The 16505-nt window shown below is 35.0% G+C and overlaps 1 protein-coding gene across 1 annotated transcript in view; it reads right to left on the reverse strand.

Annotated features, from left to right (window-relative positions):
- The window catches only part of LOC123556961 (alpha-(1,6)-fucosyltransferase-like), a 36185-nt gene that overhangs the window by 17691 nt on the left and 1989 nt on the right, over window positions 1-16505 (reverse strand). Inside the window, exons 2-6 of the mRNA XM_053525489.1 lie at window positions 9514-9621; window positions 8121-8250; window positions 6077-6131; window positions 4461-4643; window positions 860-1109 (exon numbers count right to left, since the gene is read on the reverse strand). Of these exons, the coding sequence (XP_053381464.1) occupies window positions 860-1109; window positions 4461-4643; window positions 6077-6131; window positions 8121-8250; window positions 9514-9621 (726 nt within the window). The remainder of the gene's footprint in view (window positions 1-859; window positions 1110-4460; window positions 4644-6076; window positions 6132-8120; window positions 8251-9513; window positions 9622-16505) is intronic.

Consider the following 16505-nt stretch of genomic DNA (forward strand, 5'->3'; position numbering starts at 1 on the left):
TGCAACCTGTATTTGAAAGTAAACGGTGTCGATTGTAAAGAGGTCAACTGTTACATTATCAAAGTTTATTAATAGTCATTTTTACAAATGATTGAAGTGGTCGTTTACAAGAACTAGGAAAACAAATGATGAATTGTTTATGTTGGACTATACAAGGAGAGTTGTCATTCTACAATTTCGATACTTGAACTGTGCTTATCATTATGTAATACATTTGGAATGAACATTGAAAATGTTGACACATGATTAGATCTAGTTTTTAACAGACTGGAAACTTTTTACACAAAACTTTGTTTTTTAACGATATAGTGACACCGCTACAGGTATAATTGTACAGAAATATTGTTTAAGTGTAATACACAATACGAGACTGTACCTACTCAATACATCACAGTGTTTGTTGTTATTTCTCCGAATGATTTGGTTTGAAAGAATCGAACTAAGAAATAATAAGTTTTGTTGTATTTCGTTTAGAGTACAACAGTGTCAATCCTCAGACAGTTCAAATCTTTAATCTAAATAATTTTATGTGTATATGCTGCGGACGTGTCATGCACATGTATGTACGCATTATGCAGGATTATCTTGAAATAAATTCCCGCAATATTTTACTTTTGTACCTAACCCTTTACATCGTTTTTTTTTTTTTTTTTTTTTTTTTTTTTTTTGTACATTTTAAACCACTGCGATCGATAGAAATACACTTTTGGGCGGAGCAAACTACACGCGTGATCCTCTCACTGATAACTAGAGTGACAGCTACGTCATTTACTACATGTGTTTGATGTAAACGCCCATTCGGCGAGCTTTTCTGAAATTGGCAGTAACATTGGCCGATTCGGGCCACCTTTATACTTACCCAACAATCGGATGACGAAAACCTAAGTTACGAATGTTTTGTTCAATAAAACTTTTCAATCCCTGATTTTGTCTGGTAAGATATACTAGGAACTGTCCAATCCACCAACCGGATGGATTTTTGTGAACTCTAGTAATTTCCTCCGCGAGGTCCTCTGGTATTGACTTTGGCAGATACATTGGACGATCAAACACATGGAAATTACGGGGTAGCTGAACAACTTCTTTGATGGATTGTATGTTTCTTATATCTGTAATATTGAACGAAAGAAAAGGATTAAATTCTTTCATAATATAAGACAGTGAGAATGCAATGACCGATAACAAGCTTAAACACTGGCAATGTGGCCACAACATCATCAGTAACGATGTTGCAGCAATGTAGTTCGACAAAATACCTATGTACGATATCGCAACATTGACAGCGAAATATTGACAGCAAGGTTTACTTTTGACAGCGGCGAGGGAGGTTTGTGTGTGTGTGTGTGTGTGTGTGTGTGTGTGTGTGTGTGTGCGGGTGTGTGTGTGTATGGGGATGGGGTCCCATCCCCACGTGCCTGTGAACAAACCAAGCAGTTTGTTCTCTGAAATGCTTTATGCGATTACTATAGAACGCCGGCACTGTCATTTATAGTCATTAAAATCTATTATTATGTTGTTGTTTTTTTTATAATATTATGTACTGAAATCTTTACATATTGTGCAAACATATTTATGTTATGTGATTATATCGTTATATGTTGTGTTTTTGTAGTAATATTATGATATTTTTGGGTTATATTATGTAGAAACATCTTTACATTATGTAGACAACTTAATGCATTATGTGCATTCTTTACTATATTAATATGTCCATACTTCATTTTATCGCATAGTGCGGCAATTTTCCTTTGATCTTTGCAGCATGTTATACATAGTAACACACATTATTACTACAAAACTGTGCTGATATCTTACAAAACTGTTGCGATATATATCAACACGGAAATCTCTATGGAGTTTCATAAGAAAAAAAGTGTTCCGATATATATCAGCACAGTAAACTGTTCCGATATATATCGGAACACTTTTTCTCTATTGAGGTCCTATCAAGGGAGTATAATTTTTTCCTTTCAAAGAAAAGATGATTTTAGCTCCAGTTTACAGTTCACAGAGAAAGAATTGTCACAAAGACCTACATTTATAAAGTAAAAGAATAAATAAACTAGAATATTTCAAAAACTTGATAGTTATTGCCAAATTCAGAAATACATGAAATATATGAAATTCTGAGATTTCTCAAATGTTTCTTTTTCTTTGATTTTTTTTACAAACAAAACAACAAGTTTTACAATACGTCTGGCCAATGAAATGCAAAGATTTAAAACCAATGCAGAAATTTATTGGGTACTTTTATCTGGGGAACACATTTTCTAAAACAGAAGTTTTAGTGTTTCAGTCAGCGAGGCGCAGAAAGGGAATCAAAATAGTAAGAATAATAATAAACAAATTTAAATGAAAATAATATATAAATTTTAATGATAAACTATGCGATAAAACAGTTATAATATGTAGTGCTCGTGTGTTACCAGGATATATCAGAGCTAGGGGTACATCTCGGTATTTTTCTCTTCACATATCAGATATCTGTCTCGGCCTACCGGCCTCGACGATATGTGCAGAGAAAAATACCCTCGATGTACCCCTAGCTCTGATATATCCTGGTAACACACTCTCACACATACTATAACTATTACACATTGTGTCCGTTCTATATAATGTTTTCATCATGTACTTTTATCTTTACATTTTTGCATCATTTATTTTATTATGTCGTTAAATATTTTTATTATATTCTGTCAATACTGTCTTATATTTTGTAATGAAGTTATTACAAACTTTGTTATGTAGTGGTAACTTTATTATGATTTAGTGGATATTATTTTGAGCGGGATGATAACGTGCATCGACACCGGTAAATGGGATATTCCAGATAATATCTGAACCCCCACCCCTTGGAAGGCACATCAAACCCCTTGGACAGACCCCCCCCCCCCCCCCCCCCGGACAAGACTAAGGAAGGCATTTTTGTCCGAAAAGACCCCTTTGGACAAACAATTTCCAGACACCCCATTGGACAGATTCCCCTTGACAAGACTATGGAAGGCATTTCCTGGGGGGTAGGGGTAAGCTTCAGATATTATCTGGAATAGCCCATTTACCGGTGTCGAGGCACGTTATCATCCCGCTCAAAATATCCACTACATCGTAATAAAGTTACCACTACATAACAAAATTTGCACAAGATATAATAACTTCATTACAAAATATAAGACAGTACTGACAGAATATAATAGAAATATTTATCGACATAATACAATAAAAGATGCACAAAATGTAAAGATAAAAGCACATGATGAAAACAATAGATGACATGATATAATATAGAACGGACACAATGTAATAAAGTATGGACATAATATAGTAAAGAATGCACATAATGTAATAAGTTGTCTACACGATGTAAAGATGTTTCTACATAATATAACCCAAAATATCATAATATTACTACAAAAAACACAACATATAACGATATTATCACATAATATAAATATGTTTGCACAATATGTAAATATTTCAGTACATAATATTATAAAAAGCAAACATAATTATAGATTTTTCTGACTACAAAAGACAGAGCCGGCGTTCCATGTTATTGGTTTATTTCTTGGTGCATCTATCCTACGCAGAAAACATCTCATTTTACTGGGCAACAGATAAAACTGTTTCACCCCGCATACAGCAGTGACGGAATCAACAAGAACTAGGAATCTATCCGTTGTACACGAATGCACCCGTTTTGTAATGGCAAGACAAAGGTGTTTGTGCATAGCTATATTAAGTTTGATCAAATCAATTCAGTAAATACAGAGGTATAGTGAAAGTGCACCAAACTTTTAACCTGGAATTCTAAGTTAAAAGGGGGAATAGTTCATAAAATATTGGAATAAGAGCTTCGGCCCTTATGTTATATGATGCGAGTGATGATTAGGAATCATTATTTGAGCCGTGCCACGAGAAAATCAACATAGTGGGTATGCGACCAGCATGGATCCAGACCAGCCTGCGCATCCGCGCAGTCTGGTCATGCTCCGTGCTGTTCGCTTTTAAAGCCTATTGGAATTGGAGAAACTATTAGCGAACAGCATGGATCCTGACCAGACTGCGCGGATGCGCAGGCTGGTCTGGATCCATGCTGGTCGCATACCCACTATGTTGGTTTTCCCATGGCATGGCTCATTTTAAGTCTGAAGTAAATTCATCAAATAGAGAAACTAATTGAATGTGCATCAAAACTTTAACCAAGGTGTAGACGCGGAACAGATGCCGACGCGGACGCCGACGTCGGATTGTGTAGGATAAGTTTCCATATACTTCGTCTCGTCGAGCTAAAAATGGCGTAAAATATTTGAGCTCTAAATGTGACATTGACCTTATAGCGAAGAACCTAAATGTTACATATGTCACGTGGTCTTATTCTGGTTAATGTTTGATCATACATTCATGAATACAAAAGTTGCCGACCGGATAATATAAAGGAGCAGAGGTGTTTGAATATTTACCTTTTATTTGAATTACACTCTGATTTTTCGTAGACGTACAATTTGTACTTAGAGGTAGAAACACTGTCTCAAGGCCCTGCTTTGCATAGCGCCAGCCTTTAGAGTCCACAATAAGCGTCCGTTCTGTTGCGTATGCTACGATCAAACAGAGCAGCCAGTCGTCCATCTGGCTTCCATATCCGGCTAAAGAAATACATGTATGGTGTATGATTTGGGCCAAAATTCTCCTTTGGCTACACCTCCATAAATGATAGAAATTTATTTTTAGAAGAAATTTATTTCATTATATAATAACAAAAATATGTTTTAATTCATAAAAAGAAAACTCTACAGTAGATTAATATAATTACCAGTATATCAAGAATGCCAGGATCTACATCCTTGATATAATGATTATGAATTTTTTCAAACAAATGTCGATATAGTTTGTAGTTAATCTTTCACTATAGTTACATAGGGCTTTAGATTTTATGTAAAAACTTTAAAAGCTGATAAAGCAGTCGGCTAAACAGAGAATATGCAGAATAAGACTGTTAGTAAAATGCTACTTTCATTATTATACATGTACATGAACTTACATAGTGTGAGCCAAAAAGGGAGGTAATCAAAACAGTGCATTAGATAATACTTTCTAATACATTTATCAAATATTCGAACCTATGACAAATTTGCAAGAAACAATTGTTGAAAATATAATTTAAGAAGAAAACAATATATTTTGTATTCGTGAAAAGAAATGTGGCAGCCACAGTGTAGACAAAGGCATTACGACCCTTTCAAAACAAAATAATATTGAAACAGTGGATTGTCAAAATGTGAAAAGCAAGCCTACACGGCAGTATTCTTCGAAAAATGTTAATTTCTTATTCCAAAAAGGATGAAGTTTCAGCCTACTATAATGAGACTTATGAATTCAACTTTCGGAATATAGAAAAAACTTCAGTCAAGTTATGGTAGCCAGAGCTAAGCAAAGAGTTTTTTTTTTTTTTCTGATGCCGAAGATCGAGAAATCAGACTTTAGTTTTGGTTTACTAATACACACTCTTTAAATGATATTCTTGTGCATTGATATTCTTGTGTACTAAAACTGTAAAAAGAAATGTTAGTAATTTCAAAATATTCTACATACCGTCACTCTAATTTTACTTTGTTTACATCACATGACATGTCAAAGTCTGCCCTAGTACTTGATTTACTATTCGAACACTTTAGAATTTAATCGAATAAGGTGACCAGCCATTGTCAGGCTGTAATAAATATCCAAATTTGTTCAATTTCCAGTGTCTTAACACTGAAACACAGAGTTTTGTAGAACACAGAGGATCAGTGGTCTTGTGATTTTTTTTTTTTTTTTGTGTAAACGAACATTAGTTATTAAAGTTTCTATTTTCTCAATTGAAGTACTAATCGCGGCCATTTCAATTTATCTGCACGTTTTAATGAGACTTGGCGTTTTCTGTTTTAAAATGAAAATAAACTTAATAAGATAGCAATGGTCGCTCGAAAGGTGGGGTATGGGGTAGCCCCATTCGAATTAACAGATACGTTTCCATACCCTATACGTTACAACTACTCCTTAGTAATAAGGCACAATAGAAATTTCACTTGAAACTTACCTCCTCGGGTGAAATTACACAGTATCTTTTTTGCATTCTCACAGTCTTTAGGGTTCTAAAATACAAAAGAAAAAAAGAACATTTCAGTTCATAATTATTCTTTTTTTACTTTTCAAGACAAAAGAATATAACTAATGCACTACACTTAAAAACCCAGGACGGCCTATATTATATATTTTGCGAGTACAGTAATGACACAGTTTACATATAGTTGACATGCGGACAATTTAACTCTTATCTTTCTGGACACGGCTGATTCTGCCTTTGCGATCACTGTTGAACATGATAAGCCTGCACATCCGTGACATTGGTATTGCAACAATGTCATGTTTGAAGGCTGCAACATTAATAGTATTGCAACATCACACTCCACATTATGAATGGTATTGAAACAGTACCGGATTAGAATGCAGCAACATCAAGAGTTACAACATTCCACTCAACAATTTAAATAGTGTTGTTGTAATGGTGTCACATTAGAGTGTAGGAACGTCAGTCAGTATTATTGCAACAGTCCACTCCTAGTATTAATTGCATTAAAACAGTGCTACATTAGACTGCTCACTCTACACTATAAACGGCATTGCGACTGTTCCACATTAGATTGTTCAACATCAATGGTATTGTATCAGTCCATTCCACAATATAAATAGTATTGCAACAGAGCTATATAAGAATGCTACAACATCAATAGAATTGCAATAGAATCACATTAGAATTTTCAACATCAATAGTATTGCAACATTACATTCCACAATATGATTAGTATTGCAACAATGCCTAATCTGAATGCTGAAAAATCAATTGATTGTAACAGTCTACTCCAAACTATGAACAGTATTGTAACACTACCACATTTGAATGCAGCAACAGAAATAGTATTGCAACATTCCACTCAACAATATAAATAGTATTGCAACAGTACCAGATTAGAATGCTGCAACATCAAATGAGGCAACAATTTAGAAAAGTATTGTAATGGTATCACATTAGCATGCTGCAACATCAGTCAGTAGTATTGTAATAGTCTATTCCATAGTACTAGATACCCACCGGCAACATGTCGAGCCCGCCCTTTGACTTCCGACTGTGACCTTCACCTTTGAGATAGAGTCCGTATCATTGAGTTTAACATTCATTCCAAATTCAAACAAGATTTTTCAATGCATGTCAAAGTTATTGGCTGGACAAGATCTGACATGACATTTGACCCCCAACTGTGACTTTTACCTTTAAGAAAGGTACCTGTTTTTTTTCGCATGACACTCTGTCTTACTGCGATTATATTTATGCCGAATATAAACAAGGTTCTTCAATGCACGTCAAAGTTATGATCCGGACAAACAAACCCGGACGGACGCACGCCCGCACGAACGCACGCACTCACGCACATACACCGAACAGCCATTTGGACAATTATGTCTTTGCTTCCGCAAGCGGGCTCGACAAAAAAAAGTATTGCAACAGTACTGCACTAGATTGCTCAACATTAAAAGTAATGCAACAGTCTACTCCACGATATTAACAGTATTGCAACAGTACCACATTAGGATGCTGTAATATTAACAGTATTCAGTATTGCAACAGTCGACTTTACTATATATATATAATATATATAAATATATATATATAATATATATATATATATATATATAAATATTAATAACATATAATTAATATAAAATATTATATTAACATATTTACTATATATATATATTGTAAAGTCGATATATATATGTGCCACAATAGGATGCTTAAATATTAATAATATTGCAACAGTCAAAATAAACCTTGGAAATTACATCTGGAAGAGTAAAGATATTGACCCATAAAATATGGTAAATTATTCTATTTTTCTCAGGCGATACAGTGTGACGATGCTTTCATCTTTTAAGTTCAATTATAATTGAATTTGCTTGTTCAGGAATCTATTAACATAGCTTTTCTCTAGTAAATGGAAAGATTAACATTTACTTTAACTCTCTCCCTCCTACCCCCACATTTCACGCAATATTTAACTCTGTAAAATACAAGTAAATAATACCTGCAGGTAATGCAGTCTCCGCTGTACAAGATCTCCCAGTCGGTGCAATTCTTCCGTCTTCCAGTCGGAACGCTCAGTACGAGATATATTGAGTGCGAAATCATTTGATCTTCTGACACCCTTTATTGGACTACAACATATTCATGAAATTATAATCTATAATGATCATTAATGTATCAATGTCTATCTGTAAGTTAAATATTGTTTTACATATAGGCAAACTTGAAACTAAGGAAGTGTTCAAGGTATTCTGTAATTGCAGTACCAATGACCAGTTTACAGTCTATTCACTAAGGCACAGTATGGTATTCTTATCTCAAAGTACATGTTGTTTTTTAATCACATGTTTGACGTCGTGAGAGTGTAATAATTAGAGGTTATTATACCGGGCTAGTGTGCCTTAAGGCGATATTGGCATACTAAGTGAGGTATTGGCCCGAGGGCAAATATCGGTCTAGTATGCCAATATCGTCCTGTTTTATAACGATTTTAATGCATAAGTTCCATTATATTCTGAAACTGAAAACGACATTAAAATAATTTTATGTTGCACAACGTTTTTGAATGTTTATGTTATGCGTGGGAACGTCAACTTTTTCTGATGACGCTGACATCATTTCCTTTCAAACATTTGTTTTAAATTCATGCATTTTAGTGCCGTAGTTTCTTGTGTCAGCCTTATTCAACTACGATAGAAAAAGCTAGCGAAATTATGCATTCATGCCATGTATTCTTTTATAAAATAAATGTTAGTTTGTATATATTTAACATTCTGCCAGTGGAAATATAAAATCTTGATGTTTTGAACAGCCAGAAACTGCCTGATATGGATATTTGGTACACCCGGAAGTGTGCCTGATATCGATATCAAGCTCACACGAACCCGATTATCGGCCTCACGCTGCTCATATATACGTTTAAATTCAGTACAAATTTGTTACTATATTTAGTAACATATGCAATAAAGCCATTAAATAAAAAAGGATGATACACTAGTCTAGTGTAATACAGCTTTGACGTCGACGTCGTTTATAGTATAAGATACGTTGATCAAAATTATTTCTTTATATAGTGAAAGAAAGTAGAATGTTTGATGTTTGGACAGGAAATGTTAACATGTGATAAAAAGGATATTGCATTTGTGACTTTCCTTATCTAAGAGTACATGTAACTTGTAGTCTGCAGCGAAAGAAACCAACTATATATTTTGAAACCAATGTAAACTTAAGGTGTTATGAACTTAACACGTATATGTAACATAATTATGCAAATATTAGCAATAAGCAAAAGTGTCTGTACAAATTATATCGCAATATTTTGTAATTATATTATTTTTGGTTCTACTGTATGGCCATTTTCTTTAAATAATAGAAATTAAAGAAAATAAACTCACCTAGTTTGGATAGGTGATATATACAATGTCGGAAGAAAATGATTCAGCTCGTAGACAGAGAGGCCCGTCAAGACAAGTAAGATGACTACACGTTTTCTGCTATTTCTTCTGTAAAAGAAAGTGTTAATTTATGTTCAAGTCAATTATCTTAAGACTGTTTTAACAAGCCTGCACTACATCAAGTGCAACATCATGGCTTTTTTTTCTTATAATCACGGTACATCTTTACTGCACTGGGGCGATTAACGTCACCCAAACGGGGACAGTTGATTCGCGTATAAGGAAGGAAACTTTCCAAAATCCGATGCATGCGTGCAACGTGAGTGACAGGAAAATGACTATACATGTATTTGTATAATTGTATACTTTCTAGTTTAGCTCCGCGTTCCAAGGATAGGCATATATCTTGACGATAAAAATCGACATATGACAGCTTTAATTTATGAATACAGAGTAAAATATTGAAAGGAGGTTCGGAAAAAAGCAGAATTATTAGTTGATCAAGGCTATGTGATTTCGTTATTAAAACTTGAAACTTGAAACTTGAGAATTTTCTTAAACGCCCATTTCAACACACAAAGCATCTTCAGTGGCGTTGTACACTCATGCATTAAAAACATTAAAAACAATTCATCAGTATTAACACAAAGTCTTGATTTGCTTCAATGTAATTGCTGTAGTATGAATGTTAGAACAATGAATAGTAGTCTTTGAAGAAGTGAGTTTTCAACGTATACGAATTCCAGGTCGTGTAGTGGACACTCAATAAATTGGTTTTATCAACAATAACTACTGCTTTTATAGGGATAACGCATGTTTTTTCGTGTTATAACATCTGCAGAATCCTGAGGGATTGGTTGGTGCCCGAGCCCGGTAGGATGAGGGTACCAGCGTCTCCCGAGAGATTGTGCGGATGTTATAAAACGAAATGAACGTGCGCTAACGATATTAAAATATTCTTCCTCAATGTCATTAAATTTCCATCTAAACTAAAGTACGCCAATCAGATAACCCTGCTGTCCAAGAACTGTATAATGTAAGCCAGATATGGCATTTACACGTCTAGAAATCTTAAAGATATATTAGTTAAAACAAAATATTTGTATAATAATACATATCCACATTTCATGTCAGACCAAGATGTACAAATTGTTTAACGATTTGTGAAAGTGACAGTTTTTTTTAGTAGTTCACAACACTGTTCTACTTACAAACTGAAGCATAATGTAGATAGTACTAGTAACAATGTTATATATTTAATAACATGTATAAAATGTAATATACAGTAAATTAGTAAAACTAGACAGTAAGCTTCTCGTCGTATGAACAGCAATACATTTGAAATCAACAGTTTTGTTGATCCAGATTTTTCAACTAATGTAGCTATTCATTTCAATAGTACTGGCCATAGTATTTCTGATTTTAGTTTTATGCCTATTGAAAATGGACAGGCTGCTGAAGGAAACTTTTTGGATGCACAAAATTGGTACCATATATCCACAGGGCCTCAATTCAAAGACTATGTACTATATTATACCGTAACTCACTTGACAATATTGTATTATTTTCTCCAAATAATTATTTGAGCTGTTTATTACATATGTTACAAGCATTACAGTTATTACTGGTACTTGTATATTGTTTGCTTTCATGGCAGTCATTATTAGTAGTATTATTGAATCTTATTGATCCTGACATGCTGTTGTAGACATACCTTTATGCACATTATTAAATAGTGATTTGTTTTCAATTTTTCAATTACACGGTTAAACTATTTTTCTTTCAGATAATAGTAATTTTATATAGTACATTGTATATGGTATTTATTTTCTTTATTATTGTTCTTACAACTAGAAATTCCGTTCCTAATAAGCGTCCACATAATTTTTCCGAACCGCAACGTCTTGCACATCAGTACAAATATGGGCTGTGTTGTTTTAATTCCAAAATCTACCATTAAAATGATACGAAATCGATCCCTCAACGGTAACATGCCATATAACGAATGAGAAATTTACTGTCGCATTAAAAAATGTGTCCTTCCATGCTGTCATTACGGAGGTGTTGTTTAGGACATGCAGTTATTTTTTAAGATTAAATTATCTCGAGCGCACGACATCTTATCTTGAGCGATCAACATATTTTCTTGAGAGATCAACATCTTATCTTGAGCTATCAACATCTTATCTAGAGCGATCAACATCTTATTTTGTGCGTACGACATCTTATCTTGAGCGATCAACATATCATCTTGAGCGATCAAGATCTTATCTCGTGCTCACGAAATCTTATCTTGAGCGATCAACATCTTATCTTGAGCGATCAACATCTTATCTTGAGCGATCAACATCTTATATCGAGCGATCAACATCTTATCTTGAGCGATCAACATCTTATATTGAGCTATCAACATCTTATCTTGAGCGATCAACATCTTATATCGAGCGATCAACATATCATCTTGAGCGATCAACATCTTATCTCGTGCTCACGAAATCTTATCTTGAGCGATCAACATCTTATCTTGAGCGATCAACATCTTATTTTGTGCGTACGACATCTTATCTTGAGCGATCAACATATCATCTTGAGCGATCAAGATCTTATCTCGTGCTCACGAAATCTTATCTTGAGCGATCAACATCTTATCTAGAGCGATCAACATCTTATTTTGTGCGTACGACATCTTATCTTGAGCGATCAACATATCATCTTGAGCGATCAAGATCTTATCTCGTGCTCACGAAATCTTATCTTGAGCGATCAACATCTTATCTTGAGTGATCAACATCTTATAAATTTAAATACGCAAACTGATAAAAAGGCAGCAAAAATTCAGCGATGATGCAAAGAAATAAATTTAAGTCCTTGACCAAAAAAAAAGGATTTAGTATGTAGGTTTCGCCCATATATTCAAGAATTTCCTTGTTTTCCCTTAATTCCCTTAATTTTCTGCGCAAACTTATCTGTCGAACTGAAATTTGCTACTATTCTTAACATGCAGAATGCATCGTTGGTTATGTTTATTTGATTTTGAAGATAGGATGACAAATTAAGTGCACTGTACTCCCAAATGATGTGAAAAACTTGTACATGTACTTTCGGGAAGTTTAAATAACGTCGGAATAGGCGGGACCCTAATTAACTACTTGTCTGCATGTTTTACTGATGACCTAAATACACACACAAAGGGCCTTAATATATATAGATAAGATTTCGTGCGCTCGAGATAAGATGTTGATCGCTCGAGATAATTAAGATGTTAATCGCTCAAGATAAGATGTTGATCGCTCGAGATAAGATGTTGATCGCTCAAGATAATATGAGCCGTGCCATGAGAAAAACAACATAGTGGGTTTGCGACCAGCATGGATCCAGAGCAGCCTGCGCATCCGCGCAGTCTGGTCAGGATCCAAACTGTTCGCTTTTAAAGCCTATTGGAATTGGAGAAACTGTTAGCGAACAGCATGGATCCTGACCAGTCTGCGCGGATGCGCAGGCTGGTCTGGATCCATGCTGGTCGCAAACCCACTATGTTGGTTTTCTCATGGCGCGGCTCATATGTTGATCGCTCGAGATAAGATGTTGATCGCTCAAGATATGATGCCGTGCGCACGAAATAAGATGTTGATCGCTTGAGATAAGATGCTGATCGCTCAAGATATGATGCCGTGCGCACGAAATAAGATGTTGATCGCTCGAGATAAGATGTTGATCGCTCAAGATAATATGTTGATCGCTCGAGATAAGATGTTGATCGCTCAAAATAAGATGTCGTGCGCACGAGATAAGATGTTGATCGCTCGAGATAAAATGTCGTGCGCACGAAATAAGATGCATCGCTCAAGATAAGATGTCGTGCGCTCGAGATAAGATGTAGTGCGTACGAGATAATTTAATCATAAAAAAAATTAGTATAGGTCCTTAACATACCACCGTATTAGACAGTTCTTTTCAAAATCTTATGGGATGAGTTGAAGTCGGATCGATTCTCGATTGAGGCAATGCCTAATTTCATATTACGAAACGCGTTGCAAACTTGGGTTGTCCTCTTTATTTAACTAGCACTCTATTTATACACAATTATACGTCGAGCGTAGTCGTTTCACGAGGGTGCAGCCCTATTGAAATTATTTGTACGACGTTTACCGCCCGAGTGCATAAATAGTTTTAAAACAGGGTTTTGGATAAATCATTTCGATTCACTTATGCCTTTAATATAAAACAGTAGATAAAATATAGTAGCGCTCTTTCTTGGTCGCAACAAAAACATTGGCGTCACCGCATGTTAACGTGACGTCATTGTAGCGTAAGAGTGTTTTAACAGAGAAAATTATATTAGAATTATATTCAATACTTTGAAACGTGATTTATCATAAACGTGCAGTGACTGTTATTGGAATAAATCAAATTATTGTTACAGTTTTACATTATACATTCTGTGTGTTCGCTATCAGACACGTTTGACACACTTATAAATGAAAAATATTAATTCGCTTTTTTCATTCACTCGTTATGTGACGACACTTTACATAAGTTTGTAAGCCCGTAGTTTGTTTGACTCTCCGTTTTCTTGCTTAAATGACTTTTTTATCGAAGCAAAATAAAAAAGACATTTGAATACGTGATGGTAAAAATAAAACCACTAAGTGGGCTTTTCATTGCACGATATACAGTAATATTCAGAAGTTAAAATGATTTAAGAAAATAATTAAACTGTATTATATAAGTATCATATTTATTTTTGATATTATTTAAAAGAAAGAAGATATTATTTTGTATATCGGGAGTCATACCCAATTAAAGTGTTATTATTTTTCGTTAATAGCCTTCAACTTTTGTGGGTATAGAGATTACGCATATTGGTAATCTGATACAATACTATTTAAAGAAATCCTGATCAATATAAAGAATGGGCTAATAATGTTATAGATGGTGCATGGATAATTGTCTTTAAATTGTTATGCCCTTACCCGTTTTCTTTTAATAACCTTTAGCCTGCTGGCGGCAAGTGATTCTGCCTTTGTCTGTCCGTGCAGGCTGATCATGGTCTGCACTTTTCGCTATTCATTCAGTAAATTTTCAGTAAACACCCCTTCGCCTTGAATGATAAGAGGTACTGCCCAAATTGAATGATGGACCAGTTCATTATGAAAATTTAGCAGTGTAAGGGTTAAAATGTAGTTTTAAATTTTGGACTGACTGTTGTTAATTTATTTGGTCCCTTTGGCGGAGTCGTTATTCTTAATCATAAAATTCCGCGCAAGCTGTTGCCACAGGACATGATTGGCATTGCACGTTTTATTGACTAAAACCATGCGAGTCTATAATTATTTTGATTGGTTGCAGTCTATACTCCAAAATATAAGTAAATCAACTAATGAGATGTGACAAAACTCTCATCGCACCCAATGTCCATGGCATAAGCGGAACTATATTTTAAGAATACATGATCCACAATTAAGTCGCGCAAACGTAGGAGGAAATAAGTGGTGCGTAGTACTTATCATGTCAAACGTAGGAGGTAGAAGTCGTACATAGTACTTATTATCATATAAAACGTAGGAGGTAATAAGTGGTGCGTAGTATTATTATCATGTCAAACGTAGGAGGTACAAGTCGTACGTAGTACTTATTATCATATCAAACGTAGGAGGTAGAAAGTCGTAATTATCATCATATCAAACGTAGGGGATTGTGAGTCGTACTAATTATCATATCAAATGAAGGAGATAGTAGTAAGTCGTACGTTGTTCTTATTATCATATAAAACGTGGGAGATAGTAAGTCCAACGTAGTACATATTATCATATCAAACAAAGGATTAGTAAGTCATACGTAGAGCATTTATGTAATACACATTTACTTGCTAGCACAAGATTGCTTCCAGAGGTCATTAAAAACCTTCGGAGTTCAAGCCGTCACGTGTTGATACCGTTGTATGTAAATACACGTGTCTTTTGGAGAAGCGGTGGCATACTTAGACACACTTTCCTTACACGGGCAGTCGAATGAGTCAGTACAGCCAAAAACCCCGAGGCCGTGTGGTTAATGTTGTTTAATTCGGATCATTTGCCTATCGCTCCTGTAGGTTCGAGCCCATCTCAGATCGTCATATGAGGAAACTTGCAGAAAAGTGTTGGTTTAAACCCAGTTGCTCCACCTAGGCCTAAAATGTAACCGGAAAGGTGCACCTGGCGCCTTTCTTCTCCGCCATATAAACTGGGACGTCACTCTACAACCTAAATTGCATGTACAATGTACATGATTTAACCCCACCCCCATATATGGAATGATATTTAGGTAAATATTACACAATGCCTGCTGACTGTTACAATTTACTCACTGACACTCCCATTGTGCTTACTGGTATAGTAATCATGCATGCTGGCACCTTTAACACGCTTGTTGACAATGATACCACGCTTGTTGACAATGATACCATGCTTGCTGACCATGATACCATGCGTGCTGGAAGTTACAACTACTTTGCTGCTTAGACCCTGATGTCTATATCATAATTTCATTTGGCAAAATGACAGTGCCGTGTACCGTATTGGAATATTTCAACATGCCGGGACTGTATATAAGCAACATTGCACAGTTACAATGCTCACAGAAGAAAATACACAATGTGACCACACAATATGAAAGATGCAATCAGCCACTAAGCAAGTTGAAAGTAAGCATAATGCAAAGTGCAACATTGCACGTCACATTTTGATACCAGGGGGCGCAAGTTCGTAGTTTTCACGAAAGGTAACGGGAATATCCGGCCTATAACGGATTTTAATTAGCTCTTGGCTAAGTGTCATAACAGTCATCACTGACTCAAGTTCATATTCTACATGTTCAAAATGACAGTTTGACACATTATTAGCAATCTGCAAAATTCTGTCCTTAACAGCCAGTTTAATTTGTGAAATCTCAGGAATTTCAAACTGTGAGTCTTCCATTTATATAACACGTCACTTGTAAATATACGCAACATT

The sequence above is a fragment of the Mercenaria mercenaria genome, chromosome 15 (assembly GCF_021730395.1).
Source record: "Mercenaria mercenaria strain notata chromosome 15, MADL_Memer_1, whole genome shotgun sequence".
In the NCBI taxonomy this organism is placed as follows: Eukaryota; Metazoa; Mollusca; class Bivalvia; order Venerida; family Veneridae; genus Mercenaria; species Mercenaria mercenaria.